The sequence below is a fragment of the Bos indicus genome, chromosome X (assembly GCF_029378745.1).
Source record: "Bos indicus isolate NIAB-ARS_2022 breed Sahiwal x Tharparkar chromosome X, NIAB-ARS_B.indTharparkar_mat_pri_1.0, whole genome shotgun sequence".
NCBI lineage: Eukaryota > Metazoa > Chordata > Mammalia > Artiodactyla > Bovidae > Bos > Bos indicus.
This window is the reverse complement of record NC_091789.1, coordinates 128832980-128854783: the sequence shown is the minus strand read 5'-3', so window position 1 is coordinate 128854783 and position 21804 is coordinate 128832980. Positions and strand designations below refer to the sequence as shown.

At 39.3% G+C, this 21804-nt stretch overlaps 1 protein-coding gene across 2 annotated transcripts in view; it reads left to right on the top strand.

The window, feature by feature from the left end:
• The window catches only part of PDK3 (pyruvate dehydrogenase kinase 3), an 82521-nt gene that overhangs the window by 52124 nt on the left and 8593 nt on the right, over window positions 1-21804 (top strand). For both annotated transcript variants that reach the window (XM_019956257.2, XM_019956256.2), the window contains exons 6-10: window positions 384-461; window positions 8825-8901; window positions 10195-10296; window positions 17465-17575; window positions 20609-20722. In XM_019956257.2, the coding sequence (XP_019811816.1) occupies window positions 384-461; window positions 8825-8901; window positions 10195-10296; window positions 17465-17575; window positions 20609-20722 (482 nt within the window). The remainder of the gene's footprint in view (window positions 1-383; window positions 462-8824; window positions 8902-10194; window positions 10297-17464; window positions 17576-20608; window positions 20723-21804) is intronic.

Genomic DNA, 21804 nt, shown 5'->3' with positions numbered 1-21804 from the left:
ATGGCAATCCACTCCAGTATTCTTGCCTGGAGAATCACCATGGACAGAGGAGCCTGATGGGCTATAGTCCATGGGGTTGCAGACTTGGACACAGCTAAGCACAGCATAGCACATTGTGGTCATTAATATAGCATTTTTATATTCTTGTGGTCATTAAAAGAGGAATTTTGGTTCAGTTACTGTAATTCTTTTTTTATAGCCAAAAAAGGCTATTTTTTAAAGGCAGTAGGTGATTAACTCTAAATGTGTCAGGTTATTTTTTAAAGGCAGTAGGTGATTAACTCTAAATGTGTCAGGTTACACATTGTCCTTGTTTATTAAGCCTGTCTGTCTGAGTCCATGGTATTAGTGCATCAGCTAGACTTTTTTTTCTCTCTTTGCAGATGCGTATGAAACCGCCAAGATGCTTTGTGAACAGTATTATCTGGTAGCTCCAGAGCTGGAAGTTGAAGAATTCAATGGTAAAAGAAAAATAATTTTAACCTTAGATACAAATGAGCTGACTAAAAAACTGACTCTACCTGAGCTATATTTCACTGAGATCCTCAAATTGTGTTGTTTTTTCATCTTTTATGTGTTCTTAAAACCCTTTCTGTGTCTTTGGTCAACGAGTTTTTATACAGTAATCTATGAGAACCCCCAGGTTTTGGAACAGAAGTAATCAAGGTAGAAGATGCACAAAGACATAAACAGACAGTTCTCAAAACAACAGATGCCAACAGTCATTAAACAATGGGAGGGTGTTTAACTTTAATAATCAAAAAGGAACAAAGGAAAACAAATGCTATTTTTGCCTTTCAAAATGGCAGTGATTAAAACATTTTAATGCTTTGAATTGATGCCCAGAAAAATACCTTTCCCCAGCACTTACATATTCCTGGTGTAAGTTTAAATTGGTACAGCCTTTCTTTAACAAAAGGCTAACAGTGTTCTGTCTCTTTGCCTAGTACATTAAATTAATAATGGTTATATTCTTTGATCCAGTAAATAAACTTCAGAAAATTTATTATAAGAACATAGAGATTGCACAGATCTGTGTATAAGAATGATGATCTCAGTGGGTTTAAAAAAAATAATTTTATTTATTTATTTATGGTTGCACTGGGTCTTCTTTGCTGCCCGGGTTTCTCTAGTTGTGAGTGGAGGCTAGTCTCTAGTTGTGATGTATGGGCTTCTACTGCAGTGGCTTCTGGGGCACGGGGGCTTTGGTGGTTACAGCTCTCGGACTCTAGAGGGCAGGCTCAGTAGTTGCGGTGCATGGGCTTAGTTGCTCCGTGGCATGTGGGAGCTTCCTGCACCAGGGATCGAACCCGTGTCTCCTGCACTGACAGGTGGATTCTTTACCACTGAGCCACCAGGGAAACCCCACAGTGGTTTTCTTATACAGAAAAATTAGAAAACAACCCAAGTTTTCCACCGTGCTACTGCTAAGTCACTTCAGTCGTGTCCAACTCTGTGTGACCCCATAGACGGCAGCCCACCAGGCTCCCCCGTCCCTGGGATTCTCCAGGCAAGAACACTGGAGTGGGTTGCCATTTCCTTCTCCAATGCATGAAAGTGAAAAGTGAAAGTGAAGTCGCTCAGTCGTGTCCGACTCTTCACGACCCCATGGACTGCAGCCTACCAGGCTCCTCCATCCATGGGATTTTCCAGGCAAGAGTACTGGAGTGGGGTGCCAGGCATACCCATAAGATAGAATACTATGCAGCCATTCAGAATAATGCTTTACAGAATATTTAATATTTGAGAAAAGTTGTAAACATAGGCTATAAAAGTTTGCTATTGTGCAGGTTCATTGGATAATATGTCAAAGGATTTATTACCACCATAATACAAATAGCAGCTCCCTGAATAGTGGCATTTTAGCTGATTTTTCTATTAGTTGTATGAAACTATATTTACATGTTACTTTTTTATTGTAAGTTATGAAAGAGACATGCTTATCATAAAAATACAAGCATAAATGTAGAATAAGTAAAAGTCCCCACTACTGTCTCCCATACAGTTTTGTTTTTTACATAAATGAGTCTAAAACCATACATGTTCTTTAACTTATGTATTTCACTTCACCTTAAAGATCTTGGCATGTATTTCTGTCTTTTAGAGATTGTCCATGGTGTAGATTATCTTAATTTATGTAATCATTTTTCCATTGGATGCGCATCTAGGATTTCTAATTTTCCCATGTTCCATCTGATGGGGTATGAAGGGGTATGTGTGTGGGTGGGTGGGTGTGTATTTGGAGGGTGGGAAAACATATGAATGTATGGAGGTATTTCTGTTGGTTACATTCTTAGAAGCAGAGTGACTGAGTCTTAGGGTATGGGTTCTTAGGCTATGCATTAAAGATAAACCACATTCCCTCAAAAATATTCCAAAAATCTATTTCTCTTAAAATGAGTTCAGAATGTGAAGACTTCAGGCTGCCATGACAGGACTCCTGCCCCAATATTCTACTGGGAGACAGAGAATCAAAGCTGCTTGAAAAGTCTGTTGGGTTCTCTGAAAAGAGTTGCACCCCTATTTTACCGAAATATACCTCTAGGACCAAGTAGATTTTGCTCGAGTATTTCTGAGAAGCAGCTTTATTTCTCCCTACTGGCTAGGGGGAACCTGACCTCACCGTCCAGATTTCTGTTCGTCAGACGTGGAACTCGCACTCACTGGTAGTAATTAATTGCTCTTTGGCATGAGTGGCAGCCTCACTCGCTTGGTCTTGCTGATACCTGGTGCCAACCAGGTCAGCGCATTCCTTCCCTGTCTCTCTGGGCAGTCCACCCCAGCAAAAGAGAAGCTTTCCAAGCGTTTTTGGCACCATCTTATGCGTGATTTTTGAAGCCCCTTCTGCCATCACTAAGAGAAATGAATGCTGGTGGTTACAGGTAGCCTCTAGTTTCCTGTGGCTTTGGGTGGTGTAGTTAGGATTTCTACTTGTTATTTCTTGAATGCCAAAGCTCTTTGCGAGTGCAGTTCAGGACTGCATTGGAGCTCTCACAAGCTTCATCATAGAGACAGCAGGTCAGAGGTCAGTCATGAATACCTTAAGCAGACACTGGGGCTTTGTAGCAGACTCTTTCCCAGCTATGAATCAGATCCAGAGTCTGTGGATTCATTTTCAGAGCCCGTGTGAACTAGCATAGCACCTTCTTCAGGACGCTCCCATTTTCCAGCCCTACTGGGTCCACCAGGTCCCTCGAACAACCAGCCGTCAGTGATGGCACTCACTGCCCTCTGCTCTGCACTTCAGAGGAGTAAGGCGGCCATTAACGCTCAAAGAACAATTTGTTGCTACCTGAGAATGTTAAGTTCTGTTAGATTGACCCCTCATCTCATTTTCTGACTGTTTGATTTTTTTCCTTGCCCACGGCAGCCCCCTGAGAAAGGAGTAAATAGGCTTATGCAGAACATAGTGTGTGAACACCATCAGTATTTACAGTCATCACTAGCATTTTATATATGGGGGGCTAGCTGTAGTAAGCTTCCTTTTTTTTTTTCTTTTAGTAATACATTTCAAGAAACATTAAAAATAACAGAATTTTACTTACCTTATATCAGGTTTCAAATATTACTGGTTAGTTACCCACAGCAACCCATGTGGTTGCTCCAAAGACAGGTGGCTATCCCACTGTGCTTTTTCTCATTTCCATGTTCTCTTTCTCTTTTGGAAACTGCCAAAACATGAAGTAAGTAAACCTTTTTACTTACCTTTTTTTGCATTCCCATGGTAAAGCAACATGGCTGAAAAACATGAAGTTTGTAGCCAGCTCAGGTGGTGGAAATCTGTATCCTGACACTTAGGAGACAAGTCACTTCACCTCTGACCCTCAGCTGTGAGCTCTCCTTGTGAGGTGATGGAAGGATAAATTTTCTAAGTCCTCAAATAGAGCATAAGCATGTGCTAGAAATGTAATAAAGGCTGGCTACTGGAAGTCAAGGCTGACTTGGGAAAGATAAAACTTCTGGTTGCCACACTGGCATTTTTCTCACCTTTTCTAGATTAGTCTTTCTTGTCAAGAGGTTGATTCATAGCTTTAGGTTTTGTTGGAAAAGTAAAAATTTCTGTTCATACTATGTGTATTTTGTTATAAGAGGGTTCATAGAAAAAGTATGCATCTATCCTGGGATCTGTGACCTATGCCTAGTTTCCTCATATTGGATACTTCTGTGGATATTTTTAGTTAGGTGCTTCTGCTCGAGAATTGAAAAAGCCCTTACTGTAGCTGTGTTGACACTGTTGAGGTTAATTTTTTAGTAATGGTAATAGCCAACATTTATTAATTGATGGCTTACTGTGTGGCAGGCTCTGGGTAAACTAGTTTATCACTGTTATTTCGTTTAATCCTTACATTAACCCAGTGAGATATGAGAAATAATTTTATTTATTTTCTTTAAAACTTTTAAATTTTATGTTGGAATATAGCTGATTAACAATGTTGTGATAGTTTTAGGTGAACAGCAAAGGGACTCAGCCATACATATACATGCATCTGTTCTCTCCCAAACTCCCCTCTCATCAAGGCTTCCACATAATGTTGAGCAAAGTTCCCTGTGCTAGAGAGTAAGTCCTTGTTGGTTATCCATTTTAAGTATAGCTGTGTGTACATGTGCATCCCTCACTATCCCTTCCCCCCATTCCCATCCTTGTATTGTGCCCATTATAGAAATGGAATGCTGGAGACCCAAATGCATTGAATTCCTATTATTATATACCCCTCCCTTGGTGTCTGCAGAGGATTGGTTCGAGGACCTCTCCCCAACTGCCTGTAAATTCCTAAATCTATGGATGCTCAAGTCTTTTATATGAATTGGCATAGTACAGTCAGCCCTCTATATCCAATGCTTCTGCATCCACGAGTTCAACCAATCACAGATCAAGTTTCTCTTATTTTTTCTGCTTGGTCTCCTTTTTTTTTTTTTTCATTCTTATAGGAGAACTATCTGAAAATTAAATTCTTTATATCCAAAATAGAGTTCTGTTGGCATTTATTAAATGTCTTTTCAACTAATGATGTTTGGAGCAGTGACTATACAAATAGAGACTTCATTATTTCTTGAGTCCTGAGCATGAAAAATCTGGGCCACTTTTTCTATTGACTTTTAGAAATGCACACTTAGATGAAAATTCATATTCCATTTATGCCTTATTTTAGAAAGCCAGCAAACATCTATTAAGGGTCCACTCTGTCAAGCCCCTGGCTAGGCCCAGTATTAGGGAAGAGCTATGGACCAAAACACTTGACATGGTTTAAAAAAAAGGAAAGATATCTAAACTATGATGTTCTTGAAGAAAAGTACAAGTAATTGAGCAAGCCCTCAGATGGCTCCTACAGAATGATGGTTGAAAAAAAAGCTATCAAAGGTACCTTAATTTCCCTGAGATTTGAACTGAAGAGGTTGATCTCAGAAGACTTTATATAACTAATCATGCCTTCTGGTACAAGAGGGACCAAGCATTCAGCGTGTTCCTGGGGCTCCATTAAAAAGACCACAGGGAATACAAACAGAAACAGCTGAGAACCCAGGGGGACTCATCAGTCGGTCCTTGATCCCACCTCCAGCCAAAGAGTAACCAGGCGGAAGCACACTGGCTGATTGACGGGACAGAACAGAAGAAGCCACAAAGGAGAAGGCTGCGGCAGAAATGGCACCGGATGATCCTGGAGGGGTGCTGGGGGCAGAGCTGGGAGGGGCCAAGGACTAGATTGGGACATCAGAAGATGGGATAAATGGAGAACCGTCTAAGGTGGGGTGAGGATGGGTACTGGGAGCAGCTTGACTCTGGCTCTGCTCTCCTGCTGACAGCCACTAGCATTTTCCCTGGGGCAAACAAAATAGTTTCTTCCAGAACAACCTGGGAAAAACTAGGGCTGTTCGTGTAACTTTTCCTAAAGTAAAGCCCTCTCCTTTCAAACATTTGGGGGTCCCTCCAGTCAGAGGCTGGCTGGCTGTCCTGCTCATCCTAAAGCCAGTGGAAAAGTCTTGACCAGGCACTCAGAGCTTCACGTCAGCCTTCCCGCTTAGGGGAGAGCTGCCAGGGGAAGTCAACACCAGCTCCCTCAAATGAATAATCCAGTTCCTCATTCTTCAACAAGACTATTACAACCAATGTAGATCAGACTTTGGGCAAAATACCAGCAGCATGAATGAAAACCTGACCGGCATTGAACTTCTCAGCTGCATTGTCCTGATCAGAAGACCCTCTTGCTTTTCTAAATGCCAAAAGAAGGTGATTTCAAATGCAGACAACATTCTAGAACTTCAGTCAAAAACAGTTGAAGTGATGGCTGTGCAGCATGTTTGGATAGCACTCTATTACATCTCTTGTCCAGTTACCCAAGAGGAGGAGGAGTTTGAAACTCTAGGAAATAGATCAAACTGTATCAGAAATACATGGTCCAAACATTTGGCAGCCTAAAAAGGTATCATGATTTTGAGCTGTTGGAGGTGGATAAAGTGAATCCATTTCATCTTAAGCCTGAGAACATTCTCCTTCCAGTGATGCATAACTCAACACATTAGACTTACAAGGAAGGAACCGTCATTCTGGTACGTTCCTGTGGCCATGCTGAAGTGAGCAATATTTACCTGGTTATGTTACCAACATACATACTTTTTACAGGAAACCCACTTTATTTTATTTTTTAATTTTTTATTGAAACAGTTGATGTTGTATGAGTTTCAAGTGATTCTATTATATATGTGTGTATATTCTTTTTCAGATTATTTTCCATTATAGCTTATTACAAAATATTGAGTGCACCTCCCTGTGCTGTAGAGTATACTTGTTGGTTATCTGCTTTATATATAGTAGTGTGTATATGTTAATCCCAAACTCCTGATTTATCCCTCCTTACCCACTTTCCCCTTTGGTAATCATAAATTTGCTTTTTTATTTTCCATATTGCATATATCATAAGTTTCTTTTTTATGTCTGTGAGTCTATTTCTGTTTTGTAAGTAAGTTCATTGATATCATTTTTGAGAGTCCACAAATCAGTGATATCATGATACTTGTCTTTCTCTGACTTCACTTAGCATGATAATATCTAGTTGCGTCCATGTTACGGCAAATGGCATTGTTGCCTTCTTTTTTATGGCTGAATAGCATTCCATTGGATATATGTACTACATCTTCATTATCTGTTCATGGACATTTAGGTTATTTCCATTTCTTGGCTGCTGTGAACATAGGGGTGCTTGCATCTTTTCTAATTACAGCTTTTAAAAAAGAGCCTGTAGACAAAGTACCTAAGAGTTCATTAGGGTTACAGAATAGAATGGAAAAAACAGGAACTGAAAGACTGAAGCATACGTAGTATTAAAGCTGCCTGTGTGTGCAGACTGATGGGAAGAGGGTACAGCAACTTTTACTTTTCTTCTTTTAAAAATTTAAAAAATCATTAGTAGTCCTACCTTTTCCACAGGGGATACATTCCAAGACCCTCAGTGGATGCCTGAAGCCACAGATGGTACCAAACCCTGTTTATATACTTTGTTTTTTTCTAGACATCCATACCTATAATAAAATTTAACTTAAAATTAGGCACAGAAAGAGATTAACAACAGTAACTGATAATGAAAGTTATATCAATATACTACAATGTAAGTTATGTGAATGTGGTTGCTCTTTCTCAAAATGTAGAAATGTACAGAGTACATTTAACTAAGTATATACATTCTCTACAGCCATGTGATGCTTTTGCAATTTGAGGTGTGACAGCAAAACTATTATAGCACAGATTTCTTTTTCCCCTTTCCTTATTAAGTAGAGAACTTTCACCTTTTCATATAAAGGAAGCACTTCTCAACTTCTCTCTTGTCAAGAGGGTTCAGTTGAGTAATGTATTTGCAAGGTCTTTGTAAACTGCACATGGAAACAAATGCTCACTCTCCTTTATATTACTGTTAATTACTTGCTTTAGTAGAGGAAGTAGTTAAGTTGAAATCATAACATTTCTACTTGAGAAAGTTTACGCAGTGTCCATCTCTTAATGATTCCGGATCGTGAGGAGGAGGAAAGCCCAAGTTGTCCAGTATCTACTCTCAAGCCTATGCTGGGACTCGGGGTTTCACAGATTTTCCTCAGAACGTCTCTGATACAAGGCGAAAGGACTGTAGGTCTCTGGTGCTTGGTCTGCTAGCTGCTGGCAGCATGCCTTGTTTGTCATAGTTTTAACAGAACTTAATGTTCCTATTTCGTCCGTTTCTCCAAGAGGATGTGCCCCCTTTGCTCTGTGGTTTCACCTCCCCCTGGTTGACCACCAGGGTCACTGGTGGTGGTGGAGGGTAGCCCCCATTTTGAGAAATACCAAGAGATACTTGAGGGCTTCCATGGCGGCTCAGTGATAAAGAATCTGCCTGCCAATGCAGGAGACACAGGAACTGCAGGTTCAATCCTTGGGTTGGGAAGATACCCTGGAGGAGGACATGGCAACCCACTCCAGTATTCTTGCTTGGGAAATCCCATGGACAGAGGAACCTGGCCAGCTACACCCCATAGGGTTGCAAAGAGTCAAACACAACTGAGTGACTAAGCATGCACCATGCAGGGGATGTTTGGGTGCCCTTATGTAATGCTCAACATTAAGACATAGGTAATGATATTCCAGTTTTGCTCAACTTAAGTTCCAAAGAGAAAAATTTGCCTGAGATCATACAGCTGGTAAGTGAAGGAGTGGAATTTCATCCTGCTTTTAGAGTTGGAATCCTCCATTAGCTTTTTGTAGCATTCTTTTTTATGTACTTGGAAGTAAGCATGCAACAACATTCTTGACTTTCTTCTAGTCTTGGTCCTTACTAATTGACGGTTTTGTCTCTGTTTTCAGCCAAAGCTCCAAACAAACCTATTCAGGTAGTTTATGTGCCCTCACACCTCTTTCACATGCTCTTTGAGTTGTTCAAGGTAAGTGGAATTTGAAAATATGGAAAGAAGTCTTCATTTTAAATTACTTTGATTCAGGGCATAATGGATTCATTAGATTAGCATAAGAAAAAGGTTTTGCATAGCCATTTAAAAAATTCTATTTCTGATATCCTGTGGGTTTTATAATTTGTACACTGAGATGAAAAATTGCTGTGTACACTGTAGTTTTCGTGAATATTGATTTTGAAGCTTAGTTGTACCATTATGACTTTATGTAAAATCCGTACTGTTTTTTCTTTAGACATGAGCTTAGAGATGCTTTTTAGTTTCCAAACCTGGCAAAAGCTTGATTAGTGGTAGCCAGATCAAAATAAAAACACGTTTATGCCTCTTTTATGCTTCTGAGTGTTAACCGTGTTGATGCATTAGCAATTGTTCCAGTCCTGAAAGATATGTTAACACCCTTACACAGTTGAGTCATTTTAGAAAATTCAGAAGCTCTGGCAGAGGCAGAGGGGAAAGATGTGGAAGGGCTGGACCAAAAAGGACCCCCCACACACACGTAAACAATAGGGAAAAAAAAAATAGACTCTCTACAACTTAAACTGTTGCTTTTATTAACTGGTAGCTAATGGCATGTAAGTAGCAGTATTACAAGCACAAGGCATTTGAGTAAAATTCCATTTCTTCCAATGTGTAAAACCGTAAACTGAACACCAGAAAAATCAGTTATGCTGATTTGCTCCCCAATTATAATGTTACTGATGTGACACTTAAGGTTGAGATGGGGATTCAATTGTGAACTTATTCTTCAAAAGCTGTGGCTTTTTCAGAATTTCTTTTCACTTGACATTTCTTTGATTTTTTTTTTCCCCCAGCCAAATGATTTATTTTGTGGGAAGCCAAAATCATCTCTGGTTTTCCACCTTCCTTAGAGGAAGAGTGCTCTGTAAATGCAGACTGATAATCGAATTTAAAGTGTATCAGTGTAATCAGCCTCATTACACATGATAAAAACATCCCTCTTGGTTAAAAGTTGAATAATTTAAATACCCTAAAGCAAAAACAAAAAGAAAAAAAGGAAGGAAAGAAAAATAAGCGTTTAGTATGGTGGATGAGACTGAAATGAGATGAAAAAACAAAGCATCAGAAAATTTTTCCTAGATCTTAACACATGTTAAGTTCTTTAGAGGGAGAAAAAAGTGCCATAGAAATCCAACTAATATTTGCCCCACAAAAGAATTGTTGTTTATTGGTAAATTTTTGCTAGTTTCTTTAAAGTAGTAGTTTGTGAATTGGTGTCATGCTAAAAAAAAGGTTCTGTGATTTCAGAACTCAATGAGAGCAACAGTTGAACTATATGAAGATAGAAAAGAGGGCTACCCAGCTGTTAAAACCCTGGTTACTCTGGGTAAAGAAGACTTATCCATTAAGGTAACTGCTTTATTTGTACATACTCTTGAATTATCAGTTAGTTTCATAGTGTGTAGACATTGAAGAATCAAAGGGAAGGAAAGAGAACTGGCTTTGAGTGTCTTTTTTATGGCTGAGTAATATTCCATTGTATATATGTACCACATCTTTATCCATTCTTTGTCGATGGACGTCTAGGTTGCTTCCCTGTCCTGGCTATTGTAAATAGTGCCGTTGTCAACATTAGGGTACATGTGTCTTTTTCTGTTATGGTTTTCTGAGGGTATATGCCCAGCAGTGGGATTTTTGGTTCATATGGTAGTTTTATTTTCTAGTTTTTTAAAGGAGTCTTCATACTGTTCTCCATACTGGCTGTATCAATTTACATTCTCACCATCAGTGCAATAGGACTTTTATTGTTTGATGATGGCCATTCTGACTAGTGTGAGATAATAACCTCATTGTAGTTTTTTTTTAATTTATTTATTTTAGTTGGAGGCTAATTACTTTATAGTATTGTGGGTTTTCCCATACATTGATATGAATCAATACATATTTACATGTGTTTACATGTGAGTTTACATGTGTTCTCCATCCTGAACCCCCCTCCCACCTCCCTTCTCCATCCCATCTCTCTGGGTTGTCCCAGTGCACCAGCCCCAAGCATCCTGTATCCTGCATCAAATCTGGACTGGCGATTTGTTTCTTATATGATATTATACATGTTTCAATGCCATTCTCCCAAATCATCCCACCCTCTCCCTCTCCCACAGAGTCCAAAAGACTGTTCTATACATCTGTGTCTCTTTTGCATTCTCACATATAGGGTCATCATTACCATCTTTCTAAATTGCTTATATATGCATTAGTATACTGTATTGGTGTTTTTCTTTCTGGCTTACTTCACTCTGTATAATAGGCTCCAGTTGCATCTACCTCATTAGAACTGATTCAGATGTATTTTTAATGGCTGAGTAATATTCCGTTGTGTATATGTACCACAGCTTTCTTATCCATTGGTCTGCTGATGGACATCTAGGTTGCGTCCATGTCCTGGCTATTATAAACAGTGCTGCGATGAACATTGGGGTACACGTGTCTCTTTCCATTGTGGTTTCCTCGGTGTGTATGCCCAGCAGTGGATTGCTTGGTCGTATGGCAGTTCTATTTCCAGTTTTTTAAGGAATCTCCACACTGTTCTCCATAGTGGCTGTACTAGTTTGCATTCCCACCAACAGTGTAAGAGGGTTCCCTTTTCTCCACACCCTCTCCAGCATTTATTGCTTGTAGACTTTTGGATAGCAGCCATTCTGACTGGCATGAAATGGTACCTCATAGTGGTTTTGATTTGCATTTCTCTGATAATGAGTGATGGTGAGCATCTTTTCATGTGTTTGTTAGCCATCTGTATGTCTTCTTGGGAGAAATGTCTGTTTAGTTCTTTGGCCCATTTTTTGATTGGGTCATTTATTTTTCTGGAATTGAGCTGTAGGAGTTGCTTGTATATTTTTGAGATTAATTCTTTGTCAGTTGCTTCGTTTGCTATTATTTTCTCCCATTCTGAAGTCTGTCTTTTCACCTTGCTTATAGTTTCCTTTGTTGTGCAAAAGCTTTTAAGTTTAATTAGGTCCCATTTGTTTATTTTTGCTTTTATTTCTAATATTCTGGGAGGTGGGTCATAGAGGATCCTGCTGTGATTTATGTCAGAGAGTGTTTTGCCTATGTTCTCTTCTAGGAGTTTTATAGTTTCTGGTCTTACATTTAGAACTGTAATCCATTTTGAGTTTATTTTTGTGTATGGTGTTAGAAAGTGTTCTAGTTTCATTCTTTTACAAGTGATTGACCAGTTTTCCCAGCACCACTTAAAGAGATTGTCTTTTCTCCATTGTATATTCTTGCCTCCTTTGTCAAAGATAAGGTGTCCATAGGTGCGTGGATTTATCTCTGGGCTTTGTATTTTGTTCCATTGATCTATATTTCTGTCTTTGTGCCAGTACCATACTGTCTTGATGACTGTGGCTTTGTAGTAGAGCCTGAAGTCAGGCAGGTTGATTCCTCTAGTTCCATTCTTCTTTCTCAAGATCGCTTTGGCTATTCGATGTTTTTTGTATTTCCATACAAATTGTGGAATTATTTGTTCTAGTTCTGTGAAAAATACTGTTGGTAGTTTGATAGGGATTGCATTGAATCTATAGATTGCTTTGGGTAGTATACTCATTTTCACTATATTGATTCTTCCAATCCATGAAGATGGTATATTTCTCCATCTATTTGTGTCCTCTTTGATGTCTTTCATCAGTGTTTTATAGTTTTCTATATATAGCTCTTTTGTTTCTTTAGGTAGATATATTCCTAAGTATTTTATTCTTTTCATTGCAATGGTGAATGGTAATTGTTTCCTTAATTTCTCTTTTTGTTTTCTCATTGTTAGTGTATAGGAATGCAAGGGATTTCTGTGTGCTAATTTTATATCCTGCAACTTTACTATATTCATTGATTAGCTTTAGTAATTTTCTGGTAGACTCTTTAGGGTTTTCTATGTAGAGGATCATGTCATCTGCAAACAGTGGGAACTTTACTTCTTCTTTTCCAATCTGGATTCCTTTTATTTCTTTTTCTGCTCTGATGGCTGTGGCTAAAACTTCTAAAACTATGTTGAATAGTATTGGTGAGAGTGGGCACCCTTGTCTTATTCCTGACTTTAGAGGAAATGCTTTCGATTTTTCACCATTGAGGATAATGTTTGCTGTGGGTTTGTCATATATAGCTTTTATTATGTTGAGGGTATGTTCCTTCTATTCCTGCTTTCTGGAGAGTTTTTATCATAAATGGATGTTGAATTTTGTCAGAGGCTTTCTCTGCATCTATTGAGATAATCATATGGTTTTTATCTTTCAATTTGTTAATGTGTATTACATTGAATGATTTGTGGATATTAAAGAATCCTTGCATTCCTAGGATAAAGCCCACTTGGTCATGATGTATGGTCTTTTTGATGTGTTGTTGGATTCTGTTTGCTAGAATTTTGTTAAGGATTTTTGCATCTGTGTTCATCAGTGATATTGGCCTGTAGTTTTCTTTTTTTGTGGCATCTTTGTCTGGTTTTGGGATTAGGGTGATGGTGGCCTCATAGAATGAGTTTGGAAGTTTACCTTCTGCAATTTTCTGGAAGAGTTTAAGTAAGATAGGTGTTAGCTCCTCTCTAAATTTTTGGTAGAATTCACCTGTGAAGCCATCTGGTCCTGGGCTTTTGTTTGCTGGAAGATTTCTGATTATAGTTTTGATTTCCGTGCTTGTGATGGATCTGTTAATATTTTCTATTTCTTCCTCCTGTCCGTTCAGCCCCCACTTGCTGGTGGCGGATGCGAGCATCTGGGGTACTTCTCTGCTGGGAGTTGCCTTTATGCACGTAATCTATGGGTTTTATTTATTTATTTTTCCTCCCAGTTATGTTGCCCTCTGAGATTTGAAAACTTCCCCCAGACCCACCAGTGAGAGGGTTTCCTGGTGTTTGGAAACTTCTCCTCTAGACTCCCTTCCTGGGATGGATCTCTGTCCCTAACTCTTTTGTCTCTCTTTTTGTCTTTTATATTTTTGTCCTACCTCCTTTTGAAGACAATGGGCTGCTTTTCTGGGTGCCTGATGTCCTCTGCCAGCATTCAGAAGTTGTTTTGTGGAGTTTGCTCAACGTTCAAATGTTCTTTCGATGAATTTGTGGGGGAGAAAGTGGTCTCCCCGTCCTGTTCCTCCACCATCTTAGGACCACCTCCCTCATTGTAGTTTTGATTTGCATTTCTCTAATAATTAGTGATATTGAGCATCTTTTCATGTGTCTGTTGGCCTTTTATATGTCCTCTTTGGAGAAATCTGTTTAGGTCTTCTGCCTGTTTTTTTTAATTGAAGGATAATTGCTTTACAGAATTTTGTGGTTTTCTGTCATACATCAACAAGAATCAGCCATAGGTACACCAATGTCCCCTTCCTCCTGAAGTTCCCTCCCATCTGCCTCCACATCCTACCCTTCTAAATTGTCACAGAGCTCCTGTTTGAGTTCCCCGAGTCATACAGCAAATTCCCATTGGCTATCTATTTTACATATGGTATTGTAAGTTTTCTTGTTCCTCTGTGCATACATCTCATCCTCTCCCTCCTCCCCTCCCCCATGTCCATAGGTCTGTTCTCTATGTCTGTTTCTCCATTGCTGCCCTGAAAATAAATTCATCAGTACCATTTTTTTTAGATTCCATATATGTGTGTCAGTATTCGATATTTATATTTCTTTTTCTGACTTACTTCACTCTGTATAGTAGGCTCTAGGTTTTGGCATCAGGTGGCCAAAGTATTGGGGTTTCAGCTTCAGCATCAGTCCTTCCAATGAATATTCAGGACTGATTTCCTTTAGAATGGACTGGTTGGATCTCCTTGCAGTCCAAGGGACTCTCAAGAGTCTTCTCCAACACCACAGTTCAAAAGCGTCAGTTATTCAGCACTCAGCTTTCTTTATAGTCCAACTCTCATGTCCATACATGCCTACTGGAAAAACCATGGCTTTGACTAGATGGACCTTTGTCGGCAAAGTAATGTCTTTGCTTTTTAATATGCTGTCTAGGTTGGTCATAGCTTTTCTTCTAAGGAGCAAGCATCTTTTGACTTCATGGCTACAGTCACCATCTGCAGTGATTTTGGAGCCCCCAAAATTAAAGTCTCTGACTGCTTCCGTTGTTTCTCCGTCTGTTTGCCACCATGATCTTGGTTTTCTGAATGTTGAGTTTTAAGCCAGCTTTTTCATTCTCCTCTTTAAATTTATTCCTAGCTTTTTAAGGAAGCTCTATACTGTCTTCCATAGTGACTGTATCAGTTTACATTCCCACCAGCAATGCAAGAGGGTTCCCTTTTCTCCACACCCTCTCCAGCATTCATCGTAGACTTTTTGATGATGGCTATTCTGACTGTACTTTGGCCACCTCATGCGAAGAGTTGACTCATTGGAAAAGAATTCTCATGCTGGGAGGGATTGGGGGCAAGAGGAGAAGGAGACGACAGAGGATGAGATGGCTGGATGGCATCACTGACTCGATGGACGTGAGTCTGAGTGAACTCCGGGAGTTGGTGATGGACAGGGAGGCCTGGCGTGCTGCGATTCATGGGGTCGCAAAGAGTTGGACATGACTGAGTAACTGAACTGAACTGAATAATAAGTGATATTGAGCATCTTTTCATGTGTTTGCTAGCCATCTGTATGTCTTCTTTGGAGAAATGTCTTTTTAGGTCTTTTCCCCACTTTTTGATTGGGCTGTTTTTCTGGTATTGAGTTATATGAGCTGCTTGTATATTTTGGAATTAATTCTTTGTCAGTTGTTTCATTTGCTATTATTTTCTCCCATTCTGAGTGTTGTCCTTTCACCTTATTTGTAGTTTCCTTTGCTGTTTCTGCCAATTTTTTGATTAAGCTCTTTATTTTTCAGGTATTGAGCTATACGAGCTGCTTATATATTTTGGAGATTAATCCTTTGTTGGTTGTTTTGTTTGAAATTATTTTCTCCCACTCTGAGAGTTGTCTTTTAATCTTGCTTATTGTTTTCTTTGTTGGGCAAAAGGTTCTAAGTTTCATTAAGTCCCATTTGTTTATTTTTATTCTTGGATCTGGGTCAAAGAGGATCCTGCTGTGATTTATGTCAAAAAGTGTACTGCCTGTGTTTTCCTCTAAGAGCTTTATAGTTTCTAGCCTTATATTTAAGTCTTTAATCCATTTCGAGTTCATTTTTTGTATGGTGTTAGGAAGTGTTCTAGTTTCATTCTTTTACATGTAGGGGTCCAGTTTTCCCAGCAGCAGTTATTGAAGAGACTGTCTTTTCTCCACTGTGTATTCTTGCCTCCTTTGTCAAAGATAAGGTGCCCATAGGTGTGTGGGTTTATCTCTAGACTGTCTTGTTCCATTGCTTTATATTTCTGTTTCTGTGCCAGTACCATACTGTCTTGATGACTATCTTTGTGGTATAGTCTGGAAAGTTGATTCCTTCAGCACCATTTTTCTTTCTTCAAGATTGCTTTGGCTATTCAGGGTCTTTTGTGTTTCCATATGAATTGTGAAATATTTTTGTTCTAGTTCTTTGAAAAATACCATTGGTAGTTTCATAGGAGTTGCATTGAATCTGTAGATTGCTTTGGGTAGTATAGTCATTTTCACAATATTGTTTCTTCCAATCTAAGAACATGGTATATCTCTCCATCTGTTTGTGTCTTCTTTGATTTCTTTCATCTGTGTCTTATGGTTTTCTGCATACAGGTCTTTTATCTCTTTAGGTTTACTCCTAAGTACTTTATTCTTTTTGCTGCATTGGTGAATGGAATTGTTTCCTTAATTTCTCTTTCCAATTTTTCATTGTTAGCTGATAGGAATGCAAATGATCTCTGTATATTTTATATCCTGTGAGTTTACTATATTAATTGATTAGCTCTAGTAATCTTCTCAACCCAGGGATTGAACCTAGGTTTCCTGCATTACAGGCAGATTCTTCACCATCTGAGCTACCATGGAAGCCCAATATGTTGAGATAGGTTCCTTCTATGCCTCCTTTCTGGAGAGTTTTTATCATAAATGAGTATTGAATTTTATCAAAGACTTTCTCTGCATTTATTGAGATGATCATATGGTTTTTATATTTCAGTTTATTAATATTGTATATCACACTGATTGATTCACGAATGTTGAAGAATCCTTGCATCCCTGGGATAAAGCCCATGTGATCATGATATATGATCCTTTTAATGTGTTATTGGATTCTGTTTGCCAGAATTTAGTTGAGAATTTTTGCATCTATGTTCATCATTGATATTGGCCTGTGGTTTTGGTATCAGGATGATGGTCGCCTCATAGAATGAGTTTGGGAGTTTTTATTTCTAAGTACTACATTAGATCCTTGGCTTAAGTTTCCTTGTTTAAACTTCATTAGAACCCCATTTTTAGGGAGCTGATCAAGATCTGAAACCCAAGCCTATTGGATGCTGACCCCAGTTGCCCACCTCCTTTGTTTTATACCATTCACAAAGGGACCACATTTCTTTGGGAGTTGAAGCCCTTGCACAGTTTAGAGTAATCTGTCATATACTTTATGTAATGAACTCCTTGCCACCTGCTAAGTATATTGATGATGACTTTTTCTGCTTTTAATGTTTTTGTATGTTACAGATAAGTGACCTAGGTGGTGGGGTTCCACTCCGAAAAATAGATCGCCTTTTTAACTACATGTATTCAACTGCTCCGAGACCTAGCCTGGAGCCTACCCGAGCTGCCCCATTGGTAAGCCTCTCAAGCTTTTGTTGGAGGAAGGACCATTAACACGAGACGGGCAGGGCAGGCTGTCTCCCCAGGGTGTTGCATTAGCCTTGTTGAATTTGCATGTTTTCCACCTGGTTTGAAGGAGGGGGAGCTTTATGCTACTGCCACTTTCTTTATGACTCTTTGGCCTCAGATTTCTTCTCTAATTTGTGTGTAAAAAACACTCAGAGCTGAGTGCCTACCTTCCCAATAGAGAGAAAAACGTCATGGTTAAGGCGGCTGCCAGAGCACCATTTACCACCTGGCGTTCCCCTTGGCGGGGGTGGGAGTTTAATAGCAGGTGAACGGGGAACAGCACCATGTGTCTGGCTGCAGCAGGCCCTGGGCGCTGCACACCTCCATGGCTTGGATCAGCCAGGGCCTTAGAACTTCCCCTGCTAAATTTGTTTATATAATTAAATGTTAAATTATGAACACATTACATTTTTTACATGAAATAACATAAGCAGGAAACATATAGGTTGTGTATGCATTTTCAGAGCCTTTTCTGTCTCAATGTGGAAAAAATCTTCAGCTCTATTAAGGCAGTGAGGAAAGCCTCTGGTTACCATGGCAGCATTTAGATCCTGGTAGGGCCACACTTTCTTCCCCCGCTGAGTGTTTCTAATTGACAAACAACAGTTGAACCCTTTGTCATTAAACACAGCAACATAGCTATGATTCTGCGAAATAGTTCAGGGTGTACATTTTCATTTTCAAGTCTTACCTGCCTGATAAGCACATGAGATTATGTTTTACTTGTATGAATAAAATCCAACACTTAACATCATTTATTCAAGACAGAGTTTGTTAACACAGCATATTGAAAGCAGAGAGGAAGTCGTTTATATAGGATTCAAGAAAATATTTGAGAGATCAGTTTTGAAACTGATCACCTTGACTAGTTTCTGGTACCTACTTAAACACATGTCAAAAGGAAAACAAAATGCCACAAGCAAATCTAGAGCCTTCACCAGTTGTTTAAAAGGGATATGGGTCATCTCTTCCAGGTCTCAAAATAGCATCTTGAGGACAGCTGTGATGTCATTTTTTTTGAATGAAACTGAGCAGTTGAAGTAAGAGTTGTAAAAAGTGTGCATCCAACCTCACACGTTATAGATGAGGAAATGAGGTTACCTGCTCGCCTAAGGTCCTTGAGCTCGTGATGGTCAAGCCAGCGCTGGCCATGTCTGTCTACATTCTTCCCAGTGTGCTGTGTGGCTCTACTTTTGAAGAAATGCTTCCACTAGCATGTCTCCCCGTTAGCTCTCCTCAGCCTGTAAGCAGGCATGTGGGTATGTACTACTAGGAAATGTAATTTCATCATCAAGCACCTTACTGTGTTACAGCCCTGTGCTGTGACACATGCATTTCTTTTTTGGAAATGTCGTCCCAGCCAACTCCTATTGATCCTTTGACACCCTGGGAAGACTTTCCAGAACCTGTCCAAATCTGAGGTAGAGGCCCCTCCTTTGCATTCCGTGGGACCCTGGGGTCACCCGTCTCCTCACACTCGTGACTGCATCGGGCTCAGATGGTCTCAGCTGTTCCCTGGGAGCCGGCTCCGGGCCTTGCTTGACTGGAGGAGGCAGGTTTCCTCAGCCTCCTCCAGAGTCCACTGATTTCTTTGCTGTGGTGACCTCAGTCACCATTTCGGCTGTCTCGTCTTTGCTCCTGGCCGTGTTCTGCCTGTCCTGCAGCCCTTCCATGATGGTGGACTCTTATCACACCCAACCCTTGTTTAGGCCCTAACCCCACGGAGGGAATCTAGGAAAGCTGTTAGAAAACAGTTGAAAGCTGCAGAACTTAGTAAAATTACTGCTGGGCGGTAGCCATCATAGCAGCTTCCATTTCTTTCATTCTGCTGTGTCTTAGACACTGTCCCAAGACTTTACACTCCTTATATCATTTCATTCTTACAGCAGCTCTTATGTAAGCTTTTTATTACATTTTTCAGATAAGAAAACAGTCTTAGGTTGAGCAAACTGCTCGTTGCACAAAAAGTGGGCTTCACCTGTCTGAGCCTAAAGCCCACCAGCCACTGCTGTGTGTTTGCCCACTGCCTCCTTCACTAACCTGTCGGTGGACTTAATCAGAGGGGCCGAAGCTTGAGGAACAGCCCTTTCCTCTCCAACCCAGAGGTTTTGAAATTAGTCTCAATTGTTCTTATTCTTGTCAGTATTGGAGATCTCCGCCCCCCCACCAACAACCTGTTACAGTCAGGGTTCTATGACACAGAGGTACAGGAGGGTACTGGCTTTGCTTTCTTGTCTCTAAAAATACATGGATGACCACATGTCAAAATACTGTAGTGTTCCCACAGCTTTAGGAAGTAGCCCTTAGGAGATCACTTTCTTTTCATTGTGTTAGCCTTGGTACTGGTAGGTTTCAATTCCTGTGCTACTCAATTGAATGTTCACTATAAAGAGCAAAGAAATCAGTTAATAGAACTCTGGAATGATGTCGTTTAGTTGAGTTTCCAGTTCAAATTCCACATGATTTGGGATTTGTTTTTAAACAATGCAAAACAGTTGCCTTAAAACATTCAAAAAGCATTAGTCTCCTGGGAGAAGGAATTGCAACCCATTCACTCCAGTATTCTTACCTGGGAAATCCCATGGACAGAGGAGCCTGATGGGCTATAGTCCATGGGATTGCAAGAGAGTTACATGTGACTTAGTGACTAAATAACAACAACATGGGTTTGTCAGTTTCTGTTATGTGAGTACTATAAGAAGCTAAATAATTAAAAGCATTATTTGTGATATTTAAAAAAAGCATTAGTCAAAATAGGAGTGTTTCTATTCTTTTCCAAACACGTGAGAAATATTTTTGGAGGATGAAAATAGATTATTTGCCATAGATGCCATGTATGTACATCATAGTATGGGTTGGGTCAATGTATTTGCTTTAAATATGAATCAAGAATTAATTCTAATCTTTCAGATGGTTCTCAGACTCAACGTGTTAGCATTTTGTGCCTTTCTCAGTATATTAATTTTCTTTTCTCAATAGGCTGGATTTGGTTATGGCTTGCCAATTTCTCGTCTGTATGCTAGATATTTTCAAGGAGATCTAAAGCTCTATTCTATGGAAGGCGTGGGTACTGATGCTGTCATTTATTTAAAGGTACTGCATTTCATTTCTGTTACAGGAAAGCATCTTTACTTTTTAAAGCTGTAAGTTCTAATAACTAAAGCAGATTAGCACTGTATCATCATCTCATATTATATATGAATATATGAATAATCATATATATGATTTAATATATATATATGAATTCTTATATTCAACTAGGATTTACTTCACTTTTATGTGAAAACCAAGTTATGACCCTTGATTTTATGCTCAGAGCAAATAGGAAATATGGAGATATGAAAATTTAATACTGATTTTTAAAAACCTTAATTCTAAGTTGTGATTTTTTAAAAATTTGCATATCCATTAAAAGGACTCATTTAAAAGACAGATTTTCATAAACTGAAGTCTTTTATTTTAGAGACTTGCTGACTTAAAGTTGCAAGATTTCAGTGCTTATAATATGTTTACCTAAAAGTCTGATCAGATAACAAAGTTCTCTGTAATACAAGTTTTCTCATTCAGTGGTGATACCAAACTTTTATTTACTTCTAAACTCTAGAATATCACAACAAACTGTGGAAAATTCTGAAAGAGATGGGAGTACCAGACCACCTGATCTGTTTGAGAAATTTCTTGAGAAATCTGTATGCAGGTCAGGAAGCGACAGTTAGAATTGGACATGGAATAACAGACTGGTTCCAAATAGGGAAAGGAGTACATCAAGGCTGTATATTGTCACCCTGCTTATTTAACTTATATGCAGAGTATATCATGAGAAATGCCGAGCTGGAGGAAGCACAAGCTGGAATCAAGATTGCTGGGAGAAATATCAATAACCTCAGATATGCAGATGATACCACCATTATGGCAGAAGGTGAAGAAGAAGTAAAGAGCCTCTTGATGAAAATGAAAGAGGAGAGTGAAAAAGTTGGCTTAAAGCTCAACATTCAGAAAATGAAGATCATGGCATCCAGTCTCATCACTTCATGGCAAATAGATGGGGAAACAATGGAAACAGTGTCAGACTTTATTTTTTGGGGCTCCAAAATCACTGCAGATTGTGATTGCAGCCATGAAATTAAAAGATGCTTACTCCTTGGAAGGAAAGTTATGACCAACCTAGACAGCAT